Source organism: Stegostoma tigrinum, chromosome 21 (genome assembly GCF_030684315.1).
Source record: "Stegostoma tigrinum isolate sSteTig4 chromosome 21, sSteTig4.hap1, whole genome shotgun sequence".
Classification (NCBI taxonomy): Eukaryota; Metazoa; Chordata; class Chondrichthyes; order Orectolobiformes; family Stegostomatidae; genus Stegostoma; species Stegostoma tigrinum.
In genome coordinates this window covers 43,223,210-43,239,723 of record NC_081374.1, presented here as the reverse complement: position 1 = coordinate 43,239,723, position 16,514 = coordinate 43,223,210, and the positions used below count along the sequence as shown (strand labels likewise).

The 16,514-nt window shown below is 44.8% G+C and overlaps 1 protein-coding gene across 4 annotated transcripts in view; it reads right to left on the bottom strand.

Annotated features, from left to right (window-relative positions):
• The window catches only part of LOC125462898 (DENN domain-containing protein 2C-like), a 104,933-nt gene that overhangs the window by 28,007 nt on the left and 60,412 nt on the right, over positions 1-16,514 (bottom strand). For 3 of the 4 annotated variants that reach the window (XM_048553381.2, XM_059653474.1, XM_048553382.2), the window contains 4 exons: positions 14,962-15,071; positions 5,229-5,420; positions 3,431-3,527; positions 1,430-1,474 (listed from right to left, as the gene is read on the bottom strand). In XM_048553381.2, coding sequence (XP_048409338.1) covers positions 1,430-1,474; positions 3,431-3,527; positions 5,229-5,420; positions 14,962-15,071 — 444 coding nt within the window. The remainder of the gene's footprint in view (positions 1-1,429; positions 1,475-3,430; positions 3,528-5,228; positions 5,421-14,961; positions 15,072-16,514) is intronic. The other variant, XM_048553383.2, reaches the window with a different exon arrangement.

Below are 16,514 nucleotides of genomic sequence, written 5' to 3'. Positions count from 1 at the left end.
GTCAGAATTACCTCAGATAGTACAACAGGGTAAAAGGCAGGTGAATTGGACTGATACACCAGCGTTCTCAACCAGCAGCTGCTGTGATCCCATTGGAAAGCTCCAGGGGTCCAGCAAATATCATTACATAATATACAAAGGTTCTCATTCCTTAATGCAACATACCAAATCCAATTTTTCCCTTTTTTGCTCTTTCTGCCAGAAATACTCTCAGCAAAGCTAACCCTTTTGATTCCAGTACTGACTAAACATAAATCTTTCCCCCTTCTTCCCAAACAACATTTCTCATTTTCTCGAGGTTTCTCGAATCTCAGCCGCCTCTGGTTCGAAAACAGAGGAAAGTTGGTACATCAATACCAAAGTTTTCTCAACAGCACCTTCCAAACCCACCACCACTTCTAGGAGGAGGAGGAGGACAACTGATACGTAGGAACACCATCCCCTCCAAGCCACTGACTTGGAAACATATCGCTGTTCCTTCACTGTTGCCGGGTGAAAATCCTGGAATTCCCTCCCTAAGGGCTTTGTGGGGGCATCCATACCAAAAACACTGCAGCAGCTCACCAACATTGAAGGGCAACTAGAGCTGGGTAATAAATGCTGCTTAAACAGTAACAGCTAGAACCCGAGAATTAATATTTTAAAAACATTCACTATCACAAACACTTCAGGCAGGAACCCACACGGCCGTGTCCCTGAGCCGCTTGGTGGATGAGCTCAGCAAGAACAACGCTAAGAGTTTCACAGTTACACATCACATCACCAGCTTTACAGTGTCAGCACACTGAATGTAGGGACCCATATTATTTTAATGAACATCTCTTATTAAATTCATAGGAATCGGTTGAATTAGCATGGCCTGTCAAAGACCTGTACCAAATTACAGGTTGGACTAGAGACTGTTGACCTCTGCCCAAGCGCTGTGAATTGAGCTATCCTGAGCCCAGCGTTCTTCATGAGAAACCATCGAGAGGAATACTGAGGAACTGTCCAGGCACAAGATGGGATAGATTGCAAAGTTCACCTGCATCATTGGACTGCAGAGAGTCTGTCAGCTGGAGTAAGCAAGACTCCTGCAGCAGAAAGGAAGTGGTTAATGTCAACAGTATAGGTACATCTCAGTGGAGGGCTAGGCAGACACATGCAGGCGAAGGGAATGGATTTCAAGGTGTGAAGCTAGTTCATATTGAGCACGAATGTTTCACAGCAAATGGCCTATTCTTATGCTGTACATATAACGCAATCCAATACAGACTCATTATAAAGACTAGATTGCCAATTCACTACTTGGAAAGTGGGTTTATTACAGATATCTGCCTTTATTGTCTCCCTTGATCAACTGTAGCAGTGGATGGTCACCCAGGATATAACTTATTGTGACAACATGCTGCTGAAATGCACACTCGTCACCATTCAGACAATCCCTTACCTTTCTGCTGTTCCTCTGTATCGCTCTCTGTCTCACTGTTGTCATCTGAAATATACAGGATTACAGATGAACTTGCAAGGCACGAACTATATCCAGTTTAGGGAACTCTTAACAGTTTCTAATACTGTCTGTTTCGCTCTCTTACGGATGTTGCTTGACTTGCTGAACATTTCTCGTTTTTATTTCAGATTTCCAGCAGCTGCAAATGTTTTGCTGTTCTAAATTTACAAGCACTCAGTTTGCACTTTTAACTCTAACATTTGCAAGTACCTCTCTAAATCATCCATCATCTGGACTTGGGAACATATTCCTGTTCTTTCAGGTCGAAATCCTGGAACTCCATCCCTAACAGAACTGTAGGGGTACCCATCACATATGGACTGCAGTGGTTCAAGACGGCAGCTCACTGCCACATTCTCAAGGGCAATTAGTTATGGACAATAGAGGTTGACTCAGCTAATGCCATCCACATCAGATCAACGACTAAAATTAAAACCTTTCTGAGCTACAAAGTTTGGTCTCTTTCTTAAATCAGTAGACACCAAATCAATATGAAGAGTGAATAAAACAGTCCCTCATCCAAACACTGTATTTGAAATAAAACAGTGTTTCAACCAACTGGTGAGCAATGCCACAGGAGCTCCACCTACATGTTTGTGCAGTGATCATGGAATCCCTACAGGTGTGGAAGCAGGCCATTTGGCCCATCGAGTCCACACCAAAACTTCAAACAGCATCCCACTCAGGAACAAAAACAAAGTTGCTGGAAAAGCTCAGCAGGTCTGGCAGCATCTGTGAAGGAAAAAACAGTTAACATTCTGCATTTGGGTCTCATTCCTCAGAACGAAGAAGGGTCACCAGACCTGAAATGTTAACTTGTTTTCTCCTTCACAGATGCTGCTAGATCTGCTGAACTTTTCCAGCAACTTTGCTTTTGTTCCTGATTTACAGCATCCACTGTTCTTTCAGTTTTTGTTTAGCATCCCACTCAGACACACCCCTCTACCCTATCCCTGTAAGCTTGCATTTCCCGTGGCTAATCCACCTAGCCTGCACATCCCCAGACACTATGGGACACGCAGGGAGAATACACAAACTCCACAGAGAATGTTGCTTGAGGACAGAATTGAACCCAGGTCCCTGGCGCTGTGAGGCTGCAGTGCTAATCACAGAGACACTGTGTCACCCTGATGGGGCGGATGGTTTGAGGGAGGCATTTATCCTACATTGTGATACCAGCCACAGGGGAAGACTGCTGCTAGCAATCCTCTTTCCCACACTTAGTCTAAGGGCCCATTGAATGAGCAACGGTAGAGGATTACCATTAGGCCAAAGACATGCTGCTTACTGCGTTACACACTGAGTCAGTGGGACACAGCTATACTTTTGACAATGTATTTACACTGCAAACTATTCCACACTCTCTTAACCATTGTTGTCTGCACTAATCATTTAGTGTCAAGGTTAAAGTCTACACGAATCATTGCACATCGAAGCACAATGTTGTTTGCTGAGAATCCTTGGATGTTGAATCGAACATCTCAGCATCGCTTCCAAACCATTTTTTAACAGCAATGGCATCAGGTCGGTTGTAATTTCGGATAATTCTTTCCATTCTTCCTGACTCATAATGAACTATATCTTACTGAATAAACAGTGACTCAGTACAGTACCACCATGAGTAATCTTTACTCAGAAAAATTAGTGACTCCTCATAGTTCCATATTAATCCTTAATCTGCCCAATAACCAGTGCTAATATGGGGGACACTGATCCTACTGAATAAACCACAGAGCCATTTGATCATGCTAACATTTTGGGTGTCTGAAACTGTCGAATCACTCAAATATTAAAATACAATTACTTGAGGAATTTAACAACTGAACTTAATAAACAGCTGCTTAATACATTTGTGCCTTAAAGCTGAGCATTGATTACACTTGTGTAGCTTGCAATTTAGCTCCGAGTGTTCAGAATAAAATGATGAATATTGCTCCGTACCTTTCATGGGCGTGGTGTCGGATCCTGAAGAGGTCAGAGCCTTTACTTTCTTCTTTCCTCTCTTCATATCGTAAACTGCCTGTATCTTCAGAGCCAACTGAAATAGAAGAGCAACCAATCAAAGACCACAGCCTCGCAACAAATTTCTAAATGCTTAGCAAAACTCAAAAGTTTTGCATAAGGGTGGATCAATGTACTGAGGTCTCTAGCTACGAACTCCACTCATCACCCTGGCAACACTCTGAGATTAAGCCAATTGCTTCACAACTTTGATTGGTTATAAGATGACATTGTCATGCCATCACAGCTCTGATGGGAAGAGTGTGCTGGAAACAGATTCCTACTATTGCAAGGATTTTCATGGTTAATATCTGACTGCAGCCACAATCAAAGATAAAACAAAACTCACACTAGATTTCATTAATAAATAAACAAGAAAACAAAACATTGTAACAAAGTTATCTTCTAACATGTGAAGAAAGCAATCTACTACTTACTAAGAAGCAAAATTAAGTTACACAGCCTTTAAACCTCACCACTCCCATTCATTCATACATAGAACAGATAGGACAGATGAAACAAACAGATTTCTCAGAAATATTGAGGCACAGTTCTATTTTGGCTTTCAGCAACGATATTATGTTATTGTCAAGTGTGATGACTCTCAGTTTAGTAGCTAGTCAGTTGCACCTAGGACTTGGGTTGAGTTAGTTGTTTAATTTTGCAAATGCTTTTAGGCGTCATTTACTTTCCACATAGAGAGAGAGTGATCTCAATCTCTATCTCCTCCAGTGTCACAACCCTCACCAAGATATCTGTGCTGCTGTAATTCCACAATCCTGTGCATTCCAAATTGAGAATTGCTCCACTCTTCAACCTTAAATTGTCTATGTCCTAAACTTTGGAATTCCCTCCCTAGCTCATTTTAAAATTGTTACTTAAAGTCTGTTTGACCACGAAATAACTCCACAGACTGGTATGGGGCAGCGTGGTGGCTCAGTTGTTAGCACTGCTGGTCCCACAGAGCCAGGGACCCAAATTTGATTTCAGCCTCAGGCTACTGTCTGTGTGGAGTCCGCACATTCTCCCCGCGTCTGCATGGGTTTCCTCCATGTGCTCCAGTTTCCTCTCACAGTCCAAACATGTGCATGTTAGGTGAATTGGCCATGGTAAATTGCCCATAGTGTCTAGGGTGGGAAATGCAGGGATAGGGTAGGGGGTGGGTCCAGGGGGGATGCTCTTCAGAGGGTTAGTGTGGACTCAATGGGCCGAATGGCCTGCTTCCACAGTGTAGGAATGCTATGATTCAACTCTATGAACTATAGGTATTCTGTCACCAAGTCACATGTGGAAAGTCCTTGACCCTTGTGAAAGTCATCACCCAGAGTGTCAGAGTTAACCTGGTTCATATCAGGGCTCCCTCACTGGACCAGGCTAACAGCCCTAATCAGCAAACTCATTCTATGGAGGTTCTGACCTTGTTACAAATTGCTATGGGCCCAGTTTTTGATCATTTGACCCAATATCACCACAGGTGGCTCAGTACCATAGGTTATTCCTATGGAGTACCTCAGGGCATTTTGTTATGTTAAAGGTGCTATAGCAAGTACAAATTATTGTCGTGTAATGTTTCAGCATTAAATCATGTCACCAACATACCTCCTAAAATTTACTCTGTTTGAACCATTCACTTCCCCTATCAATATATCTTTGTAACACTACGCTCTGAGCAACATTGCATGTGGAGCTGGCTGTCTTTCGTGAACGTGGATAGGTGGATGTGTCACCTGGAACTCACCGCTGGGATCCTTTTTCTCTTCTTCACAAAGGCATCGCCAGCAATGGGGTCCTCGTGGGTGCCAGCAAGTGGTGGGATGTTACACCGAAGCAGTGGTGGAGTGTTGTCCTTGCTGATTTTCCTTGGATCTGAAGCCGACCACGTTTTACTTTCCTGAGCTTGTCCCAGGAGGCTGGGGGGTTTGGGTGGAAGCTGGAGGTGGTGGAGCACACGTTGCCATGTTAGTCTATGTCACTGGAATCGGAGGTCTGAAGAAACACCCTTCCCTTCCACTTGAATGCTCAGCTTTACGTAGAAACATCCCTCAATCACCTCCCAACCAACCCCACAATCAAACCCGCTGCCTTTCGCTCAGTCAGCTCTATGCAAGCTCCTTACCAAGAGGCGGCCACTGGCAATTCAGCTAGGGGAGCCTCACACAATGACCCCTCTCACAGTCTTGCCAGGCATTGTCCAATCCATAGTGCTCACCAAACAGCAGCAAACCCAAAATATCTCAAAAACAAACTTGCATTTACATGGCAAAACATACCAGAGTTCATGTAAAATAGCGTAAAGAGTAAAGATCTTGGTGACTTGCTTCATGTTACTGGGTGACGACAGCCATGGGATAGACAGTCTGGTATCTAAGTGCTTGGTTCAAATTGATTAACTAAATTCAAATCTTGTTGTCTTGGTAAAACTGTTGTTTGGCCTGCTATCTGTACGGCCTTTTGATACAAACGTTTCAATTCAGTGTTCTCTGTGTACTTGCAAACTTTCAAATTGCTGCTTACCAAAATCTTTTTTAAATCTCTGACCATAGAAAAAGCACATCATCATTAAAAGGGAACATGAACATCGCCCCCCCCCCCCCCCCCAACCATTGTACAAGCATGTAATTCGAACTTTCTGCCAACTATCTCACTTCCATCTCTGTCCATGCCATGTGTGGCAAGCTATGAAAAGGAAGCTCAGCAATTTGCAGTGATCTATAAATAAAGGGACTATGAAGAAAGCTGGTCTCAACATGCTTCACGCATCCTCACTAAAGGAAACAGCGAACATGTGAAACCATTTGGAAGTCTCCGCTGGCCCACAAAAGTATATCTGCGCAAAATCAGGATTCACTGAAGGAAAACTGAAACAACTGTGCATGCTGCAAATCGGGAACAAAACAGAAGTCGCTGGAAAAGCTCAGCAAGCCTGGCAACATCCAAGAAGAGAAAATCAGAGTTAACATTTTGGATCCGGTAACCCTTCCTCGTCTGGGCCCAAAAGGTTAACGTTGATGTTTTTCTTCCCGTTCACTGAAGGATTGTGGCCACCCTGGTTCCAGGCTAACTTACAATTACAGTGAATCAGAGGAGGGTAACATATAGCAATTGCTCCATCCCACCTCCACCCATGGTAGAACGCATCTGATGACCTGCATTGATCTGATTAGATGAGGATTCAGATTAGGAATCAACAGCAATTGGATGGCTCTGTGCTGTTAGAATTTAGCTAGCTACTAATTCCTGGAACTTCTCCCTAAGTGTTAGAGCCAGCATTCAGATGTAGCCCTAGGACCTAAAAGAGGGGGTACGTCATAGGTTCTGTGTTGGGGTAAGTGGTGAAGGGCTCAGAAGAAGCAGGCAGTTAATGCCCAAGTGCACTTGGGGGTGGGCATGGGAAGGCTGACAGCAAGTATTGGCTTGTGCAATTGCACAAGACCAGAGCTGAGAAAGAAATGAAAACTAGTGGCAGTACTGGCTTGTTGAAGTTCATTGTCTGGCAAAAGCTGGAGTAAGCACTGGAAAGCAGTTTCCAGAATCCAGGGGAGCATCAGGAGTATGAAAGCAATACTCTTCACTAGGCTGGACAGGTGCACCTCTGGCCCCACAACACACAAGAAGTCCGATACCATCCTGGAAGATTCAACCCATTTTATTGGCACTCCATCCACTCCCTAATACATCCATTCCCTTCATAACTGACATGGTGGCAGCACTGTGCCTCAGCTACAGGGAGCACTGTTCACACCTCACCAAGGCTTCTTCAAAAGCACCTTCCAAATCTACAACCTCTACCACAGAGAAGGACAAGGGCTGTAGATGCATTGAGAAACTACCTTCTGAAAATTCCCCTCGAGGTCGTACATCATCCTGACTTAGAAATATATTGCAGCTCCTTCACCGAAATAGTAACACTAATGTAGCCTAGCGCTTTGGGGACAGGGGTCTAAATCCCACCATACAGAGGAGTACACCAGTTGGGTAGTGTAAGTGTATTCATAGCTCACTGAGATATTGAGTTGCTGGAGTAACACGCACCTTTACACGCATGTTGCAGTCTACCATTCTGAATAGTAGAGGGTCCGATTTCTTCCTCTCAAACCAGGAATCTCTCTTGCTCTTACTGCTTACCATTGTCACATGCTGGAAGTTGTTACAGGGTGATAATCTGGATGAACGAAATCGCCTGGAGAGGGCAGACACAACTTTGCTATACTATTTCATTTAAAGGACCACAGTCCCTCAGTACTGCATCAGAGACTAGGACTTGAACTCTCTCTCAAATTGGATTTGAACCCAAACTTGGATTTCAAGGACAGAACTGTCCACTACGTGACGTATTAATGCCATCACGTGTTAGCCTTTCCAAGGTATCGGAGATCGAACGTTATCTCATAAAAGGGGGTTACATCCAAAGATCAGGTATTTTGTTTTGGTGCCAACACAGTGAGAGCACCTAGGGATCTGTCGTGCTATTCTTGCATCTTGTCAGAACAGCCAGGACTTTAAGGATTGAATGTCCACCTGCCAGCAGCGAAGGCTATACTGATCGGGGAGGTTGCCAATAAGGAGCTAGGTTTGTGCATCAAGCTGGGACAGAGGCTGCGTGACTCAGTCATCCCCTATTGCCACTGTACGCCAACAGTCCACAACTTCAACAGGCCTGTCTGCAATACTGTTTGCAAATTACATTCTTAAAAGGCAACTCTCGACACTTTCCTAGATTTCTCCCACGAGGGATCCTCCACAAACCGGACCAAAGATTTCCTGAGCTCCAACATGCGAAATCTTTGTAGTCAGAACTGATAAAGGATACCTGAAAAAATGTGTCATTGTTCACGGTGCAACAAGAGGAAGGGAAGGCTATGAGTTAGTGGTATTATCACTGGGTGGTCAACCTACAAACACAGTTAATGTTCTGGGAGCCTGCATTCAAAAGCCTGCCACAACAGATGGTGGAATTTGAATTCAACAATAATCTGGAATTAAGAGTCTAATGAAGACGATGAATCTATTGCCAATTACTGAACAATTCCACCTGGTTCACTAACGCCCTTTAGGGAAGTAAACTGCCATCCTTACCTGGTCTAGCCTACATGTGATTCCAGACTCACAGCAATGTGGTTGACTCTTAACTGCCTGTTGGGATTAGCAATAATGCTGGCATAGCCAGCGACACCCTCATCCCATGAATGAATGTAAAGAAAAACATTTCAGGCAACATGACACATTGCATCATCCACTCTCTGGACAAGATCTCTTTAGATGAGAACAGAGACACATAAAAGACTGTAATCTTCTCCTGTTGACTGTGCCAGGCTGAGTGGTGCTCATTGAAGATTTCCAAACCAGTCAAGGAAAATAGGATGTTCAAATATTTCAATCATTTATTGCTGCCAATATATCAGGTCCACAAGAGCTGTTTGATAGGTCACCCAAGACTGGCAAGAGTGGTACATTTAGCTGAAGAAATAGATCAGTCATCTCTACACATAGAATTCACTGCCCAACGGTGTGATAAAAGAAGGATCAACAATGTATTCAAGGGGGAATCAGACTGTTGTTTGAAAAGGAACAAGATGCAGTTCCAGGGAGAAGGCAGAAGAATGACGCTAAGCGAATTGGTGATTCGGAAAGCACGTGCAGATATGAAAGACCAAATGGTCTCGTTCACTATGGCAATTCTGTAATTACTATCCATTCAGTACTGGAAGCTGTACTGCATTCCTTCCATAGCCAATGTGGAAACATGTGGTGTCTTAAACTGTACAGAGTACTCCAGCTGCAGTGTACATTACATAGCTGGAGTGAACCTTCCTCCACATTACATTTTTTCGCTGTAGCTGAAAATGTTCACATTCCGATTGCCTTTCTGTGAACTTATGACCACATTTTAATGTTTGTACAATAAACCTTTGAAGAAATGGAGTGATTGGTTGTAAAATGTTCATTGGAGCGACTGCATCCACCAGCTGTTAAGATTTGGCATAGGTTTCTCTTCCCCAATTGAAGCTGTTTCAATTGTTGCTTGGAACATGCTATGACAGAGGAAGCTCACACAGTCCGAGAGGGTGTGTCTGAATGGGTGTGTCAACATGATAACAACCCACGCTCCTCTTGTGTCCATTCCAATCTGTGAAGGGTCTCGGAAGATTTTACAGATGTTGACCTTTTCCGTAATTTCTCCTCATAAATTTGAACTGGTTGCAGATTTCCACTGGTAATGCTACGCTTCAGGAAGTGTTGAAGTTAAACTGTCTTTGTTATTCTGTGCAGAATTTACCCAAAGTCAAAGCAGTGAACTTCATAGGATCCCTACAGTGTGGAAGCAAGTCATTTAGCCCATTGAGTCCATGCTGACTCTCTGAAGAGCATCCCACCCAGATCCATCCCCTACCCTGTCCTTGTGGCCCTGCAATTCCCATGGCTAATCCATCCAACCTGCACATCCTTGAACACTATGGGCAATCTGGCAATGGCCAATCCACTTAACCTGCACATCTTTGGACTGTGGGAGGAAACCCACAAAGACATGGGGAGAGTGTGCAAACTCCACACAGTCACAAGAGGGAGCTGGCGCTGAGACAGCTGGCGCAGCAAGATAGCAGGGCTAACCACTGAGCCATCGTGCCACCCAGGGTATGGAGATTTTTTTTCTGACACCCAGCAGTTGGGTAAGTACGGTTATGGGATCTTGGATGTAGACCAAGAGGAGGTTCATGATGATCCACTCCTTTGGTCAATCTCCAGCTTTCTAGTCGCCACTCTCTCGATCTCCATGTTTGTCAGTTCTCAATTCCTCGTCTATATCGATAAAGTACATTTGCATCCTTTGCTCTGCCTGGGTGCATATGAAGTACAGGCAGACCACTTGGTTTTCCCAAAGCTGTGACTGCTCTATCAGTTGAAACAGCTCATGATTGTGAAGAAACAGGTCACTTGTTAGTGAATGGCAAACATAGGGCATTGTGCCGAGTAGCATAACTAAACAATCTATACAGGCATAACAGTTTCGGGCTGCTTTGTCCATTGGAATCTCTTTGTGCTTAGTCACAGTAAACTGTAAAGCCTCAGTGGGTGTATCACCATCATATTTAAGCAACGTTCAAAAGCTTTTGCTATTTGTTTTGGAGATTTGAACAACTCTGACACTTTGTCCATCACTGGTTGTAAAGAATCTCAGAACTGCCCTGGTACAGAATGAGGCTATTTGACCAATAATGTTTGCATCACTCTCTGAATGAGCCTTATGACACGGTGCTGTTCCCACATCTATTCCCTGTAACCCTGCACCCCAATTCTATTGAAATAATCATCTCACACCATCCCGAATGCTTTAGCTGAATCTGCCTCCAACACACTTCCAGGCAGCGCACTACACACCCTAATTACTTGGTGTGAGAACAAGTGGTTTCTCACCCCTCATTTGCTTCTTGTGGAAAACATTTTAAAGCTGTATTCTCTGGCTCACGATCCATTTACAGGCAGAAACAGTCCCTGCCCACATAAGGGCAATTATCGGGGTCTAAATTCAGAGCTTGTTAAAAAGTGAGATTGGGGAATTAAGTGAGTGGGGAACGCAGTGGCAGATATTCCTGAAGATGTTTTGTGGAGCTCAGTGAGGCCACACTTCAGTAGAAAAGGAAGACTATTGAGGGAGGGCTGATGATACATAAGCAAGTGAGTTCCAGATGACCTCATCCAAGAAGGAATGGCCTTTGCAATGATGCATCTGAAGATTAGGCTGGCGATGTTGGAGCTCTAAGAGCACAAGGAAATAAAACGGTGGATGAAAACAGCAGGCACGTTTACTGCTGAAAGTAGCCCAGGTCACATTCCTGAGATCATTGTGAACATTGAGGAGAAAGGCAGGGATGAACTTAAAACACTTCCAGTCTGCAGGAAAGCCGGGACAGAGAAAATAATCCAAACTGAAAGCCAACATTTCCCCAAGTCTTGACAGACGTAACATGAAAAATTGCAATTAAGGAAATTTCCAGAGGTTCTGGGAAGGTACCACCTGATCAATAACAGTAATACTTAACAACTCTAACTGAGAAACGGGGCAGCCAGAGATAGGAACAAAAGGCTAGTGAGATGACCACTGGTCATAATTACAACATTTAAAAGACAGGTGGATAAGTACATGAATAAGAAAGGTTTGAGGGCCAGGAGCAGGCACATGGGGCTAGATTAGCTTGGAATTACGGTTGGCACGGACTGTTTGGACTGAAAAGGGTCTGTGTCCATGCTGTATGATTCTCTATCAAAGATGCTGGAACAGGTTAGGAAGACAGCAGCAAGCCACTTTCTAAAACTTCACACAATGTGGCATGCTTTGCAGTGTTAGGGGGAAACCTGTACGTGTGGCAGACCTGACTTTACAGAGGGCATTTGAGAAGGTGCCGCATCTGAGCTAACCGCACAGAAGAATGCGCCATGGTCTAAGTGGCGGCACGTGGTAAAGGCTTGCTCAGCTAACAGTAAAAAAGGGAGCCAGCAAAACTGGACAGTTTGCGAGTCGCCAAAACACGAGAGTGCAGTGGCACCATAGATACTTGATTGAGATTTTTTTTGAGGGGATGAAGGGGATTGATGAGGGCAGAGTGGTGGACATTGTCTATATAGACTACATTAAGGTGTTTGACAAGGTTTGCATGGTAGATTGGTTAGCAAGGTTAGATCATATGGAATACAGGGAGAACTAGCCATTTGGATACAGAACTGGCTCGAAGGTAGAAAACAGAGGGTGGCGATGGTGGATGGTTGCTTTTTGGACTGGAGGCCTGTGACCAGTGGTGTGCCACAAGGATCGGTGCTGGGTCTACTGCTTTTTGTCATTTATAAATAATGATTTGAATGCAAACATAGGAGGTATGATTAGTAAGTTTGCAAAATTGGTGGTGTAGCAAGTATCTCAGAGTACAATAGGATCTTGGATGGATGGCTAATGGGCTGAGGAGTGGCAGATGGAGTTTAATCGAGATAAACATGAAGCGCTGCATCTTGGAAAGGCAAATCGGGCCAGGACTTATACACTTAATGATAAGGCCCTGGGAGTGTTGCTGAACAAACAGCCCTTGGAGTGTAGTTTCGTAGCTCCTTGAAAGTGGACTCCCAGGTAGTTAGGTTAGCTAAGAAGGCGTTTGGTATGCTTGCCTTTGTTGGTCAGTGCATTGAGTATAGGAGTTGGGAGAGGTCATGTTACAGATTTACAGGGCATTGGTTAGGCCACTTCTGGAATACTGCATTCAATTCTGGCCTCCCTGCTACAGGAAAGATGTTAAATGTGAAAGGGCTCAGAAAAGATTTACAAGGATGTTGCTTGGTTGAAGCTATAGGGAGAGGCTGAGTAGTCTGGGGCTATTTTCCCTGGAGCATGGACGCTGAGAGGTGACCTTATCGAGATTTATGAAATCATGAGGGGCATTGATAGGGTGAATAGCCAATGTCTTGTCCCCAGGATAGGAAAGTCCAAAACCTGATGGTATAGGTTTTGGGTGAGAGCAGAAAGTTTTACAAGGGACTTGAGGGGAAACTTTTTCACGCAGAGGGTCGTGTGCATCTGGAATGAGCTACCAGTGAGGTGGTGGAGGCTGGTACAATTATAATATTTAGAAGTCATCTGGATGGGTATACGAATAGGAAGGGTTTACTGGGATATGGGCCAAATGCTGGAAAATAGGACTAGATTCATTTAGGATATCTGTTCAGCATGGGCGACTTGGTCCGAAGGATCTGTTTCTGTGCTGTGTGTCTCTATGACTCTATATGTCGATGATCAGTAGAGAGGGGTGCCAAAAGTATGGCTGTTAGTTTTGCAGATTAAGTGGCTAAAAGAACGCTGGGTACAAGACTCGTCCATGAGGACGTCTTCAAACGACTGCAGAGAAATTAACATATTGTAACGAGTCAAACTCTCGCAGGTCAAACTATCTCTGTCTCTCCTTCCCCTCTGTCAGTTTAGACCCACAGCAGTAGCACTTGCAGCTGTAAGGGCTGGTTAACTGTGCCCCCGACCATACACTTTCGTTATGGCCAAGCAGGTGCTGATAGGATCATCAGTGCCTCCTCTTTAAACTGGCAGCTGTGCTCCATGCGTCCAGTGCAGGACACCTCCCACCCACAATCACACGAAACCTGGGTGAACATTGTAGGCTAATGCTCCCAGTGCAGACTCAAGGGGCAAGAGCTGGTGTCTTTTGGATGAGTGAAATTCAGATGAGATGTGCTGCTCAGACATAGGGCAAAGATCCCAGGAGGGTATTCCAGGGAAGAACAGGGCATTTTCTCTCATGCTGTGACCAATATTTACCCATCTAACACTTTGACTAAAGTTTTAGCAAAGATTTGTAGCTCGGGTTGTGGGTGAGGTTGTTGGCTTGCTCACTGAGCTGGCTTGTTCTCGTTCAGACATTTCATCACCATGCTGGGTAACATCATCAGTGCGGCCTCTGATGAAGCGATGTTGTTCTACTCTACTTGGTATTTATACTGTCTGGTCCATTATGGAGGGTAGTGCCATTTCTGGTTTGATCTGTATGGGTTTGTATATGGGCTCCAATTCTACATGTTTATATTCTATACGCAGATGCCTACTAAACAGACAACACCAGGAGGACACAGTATGCCCTAACACACTGGCCACATTGCCCTACATCAACAACATATCAGAACTGACAAGACTCCTAAGACCACTAGGAGTCACAGTGGCCCACAATCCCACAACCACTCTACAAAATACCATACAATGACTGCCACAAACATTACATCAGACAGACAGGAAGGAAACTAGCCATCAGAATACACAAAACATCAGCTAGCAGCAAAATGGCACAACAAACTTTCCTTAATATTAACACACTTGGACAATGAAGGCCATCAATTTAACTTGGACAAGGTGACTAAAGTAACCCAAGCCAAACAGACATGCACGGGAATTCCGAGAGGCATGGTTCTCCACCTGTAATGCAATCAATCAACAAACATATAGAATTGGACCCCCTTTACAAACCCATACAGATCAAAACCGGAAATGACACTACTCACCGTAACGGACCGGAGAGTATAAATTCCGAGCGGAGTAGAATAACATCGCTTCATCGGAAGCTCCACTGATGATGTCGCCTAGCATAGCGACGAAATGTCTGAACAAAAACAAGCCAGTTCGGCGAGCAAGTGTACAACCCCGGTCTGACTAAAAGCCAATTTAACTAGTCATGAATCAGATTGCTGCTTGTGGGAGCTTGCTGCACCGAAATTGGTGAAATTACAACAGTGACTACACTTCAATAAGTTCTCCATCGGCTGTCAGGCACTTTTTACATGCTGAGGTCACAGAAGTCAGAAGTTCTTGCATTCCAATTCTGTCAAAGGATCAGCTCTAAAAAACGTCACAACCTCGTTTGATGGGTGTGCACAGTTGAGGGGTCCTTAGTATTTGCGATGTCATTGACACTTTGGCCCGGAATTCTTACCTTGGGAGGTTTCCTGGGCCGTATGGTTGGCGAACCCCAGACTCTCTTCCCTCTTGACAGAAGCGACGGGGTGAACTTGATGTCTTCGTATGGATTTTCCTTGGAAAGGCCTAAAGCCAAGACAGAGGAGGTAGAAGCTAATCAGGGGAATGATGCCCTTAAGGTGGTGCCAGTGCTCATAGACACTGCAGAGCCCAGCTAACAAGGGGCTGTGGAGTGGAATGGATAGATTTGAGATAGTGGGCACACTAATGACCCAGATGCTATTAAAATCAAGGCCAGAACTTAAGGGCAAAGGAATAGTGAATTGACCCATCACGTCTGTGCCAAAGCAAGGGGTGGACAGTGCTATAAAAAAAAAGAGGGAGCTGATCCCAAACTGGACTCTGCAACTGGCTGAGATAATAGGAACTGCAGATGCTGGGGAATCAGTGATAACAAGGTGTAGAGCTGGATGAACACAGCAGGCCAAGCAGCATCAGAGGAGCAGGAAAGTTGACGTTTTAGGCCTAGACCTGAAACGTCAGCCTTCCTGCTCCTCTGATGCTTGGCCTGCTGTGTTCATCCAGCTCTACACCTTGTTATGTCCGCCATTAGCTGACTGTAATTGGCAGAGAAAGCCCTGATTGTATGAAGCTGATTAGGGCACACACACTCTGTCCTGACATATACCCGTTTTGGGTGAGAGGTCAGAGTGCTTCCTGGGATGGGCTCATTCCAACAGTCAGGGCAGAGGGAAAGAATGAAGTCCTCCTGCTCCTCAACTGAACTCACTAGCATAGTGGGTTCTTTTTTGCCATTTGTCACACTGCAATACAGAGATACTACAAAACATCCCTAAGGCTGATCCATCAGCCTGCACACCAGGTTTTCCGGGACAGTGAGCCACGTTTGTGTTAGAAAATCAACTCTGAATCGAAAGCAGAGATAGTTTGATGGGATAGGAGGGAGTACTGACATGGGATAGGAGGAAGTATTGACAAAGTGGCAGAGGGCATGCATGAGTGTTAGCACTAGCACAGACTTGGTGGGCTGAATGGCCTGTTGGTGTGGGAAATACCATGTAATTCAGTAACTGTATCCAATATGTCAGGGGCACGGGTTCAGTTTCACCCTTGGGTGACTGTCTGTGTGGAGTTTGCACATTCTCCCCGTGTCTGTGTGGGTTTCCTTCAGGTGCTCCGGTTTCCTCCCACAGCCCAAAGGTGTGCAGGTTGGATGGATTGGCCATGCTAAATTGCCCCATTGTGTCCAGGGATTGTGCAAATTAGGTGGGTTAGCCACAGGAAACGCAGGGATAAGGCAAGGGGATGCTCTTTGGAGGGCCGGTGTGGACTAATTGGGCCGAATAGCCTGTTTCCACACTGTGGGCACTCTATGAGCAGGGTACCATACTCATTTCCCCACTCACCAAAACCCATAGTCTCGGCACTAAGGCCATGCCAGGTTTTGGATTTTGCCAAATTTCAGGTTGGGCACTTTGGTCAGTTTGGGCATTCCAAGTTGGGTGGGGGTCCAGTGAGGGACGAGACTGGTGTGCAATTGATCAATGA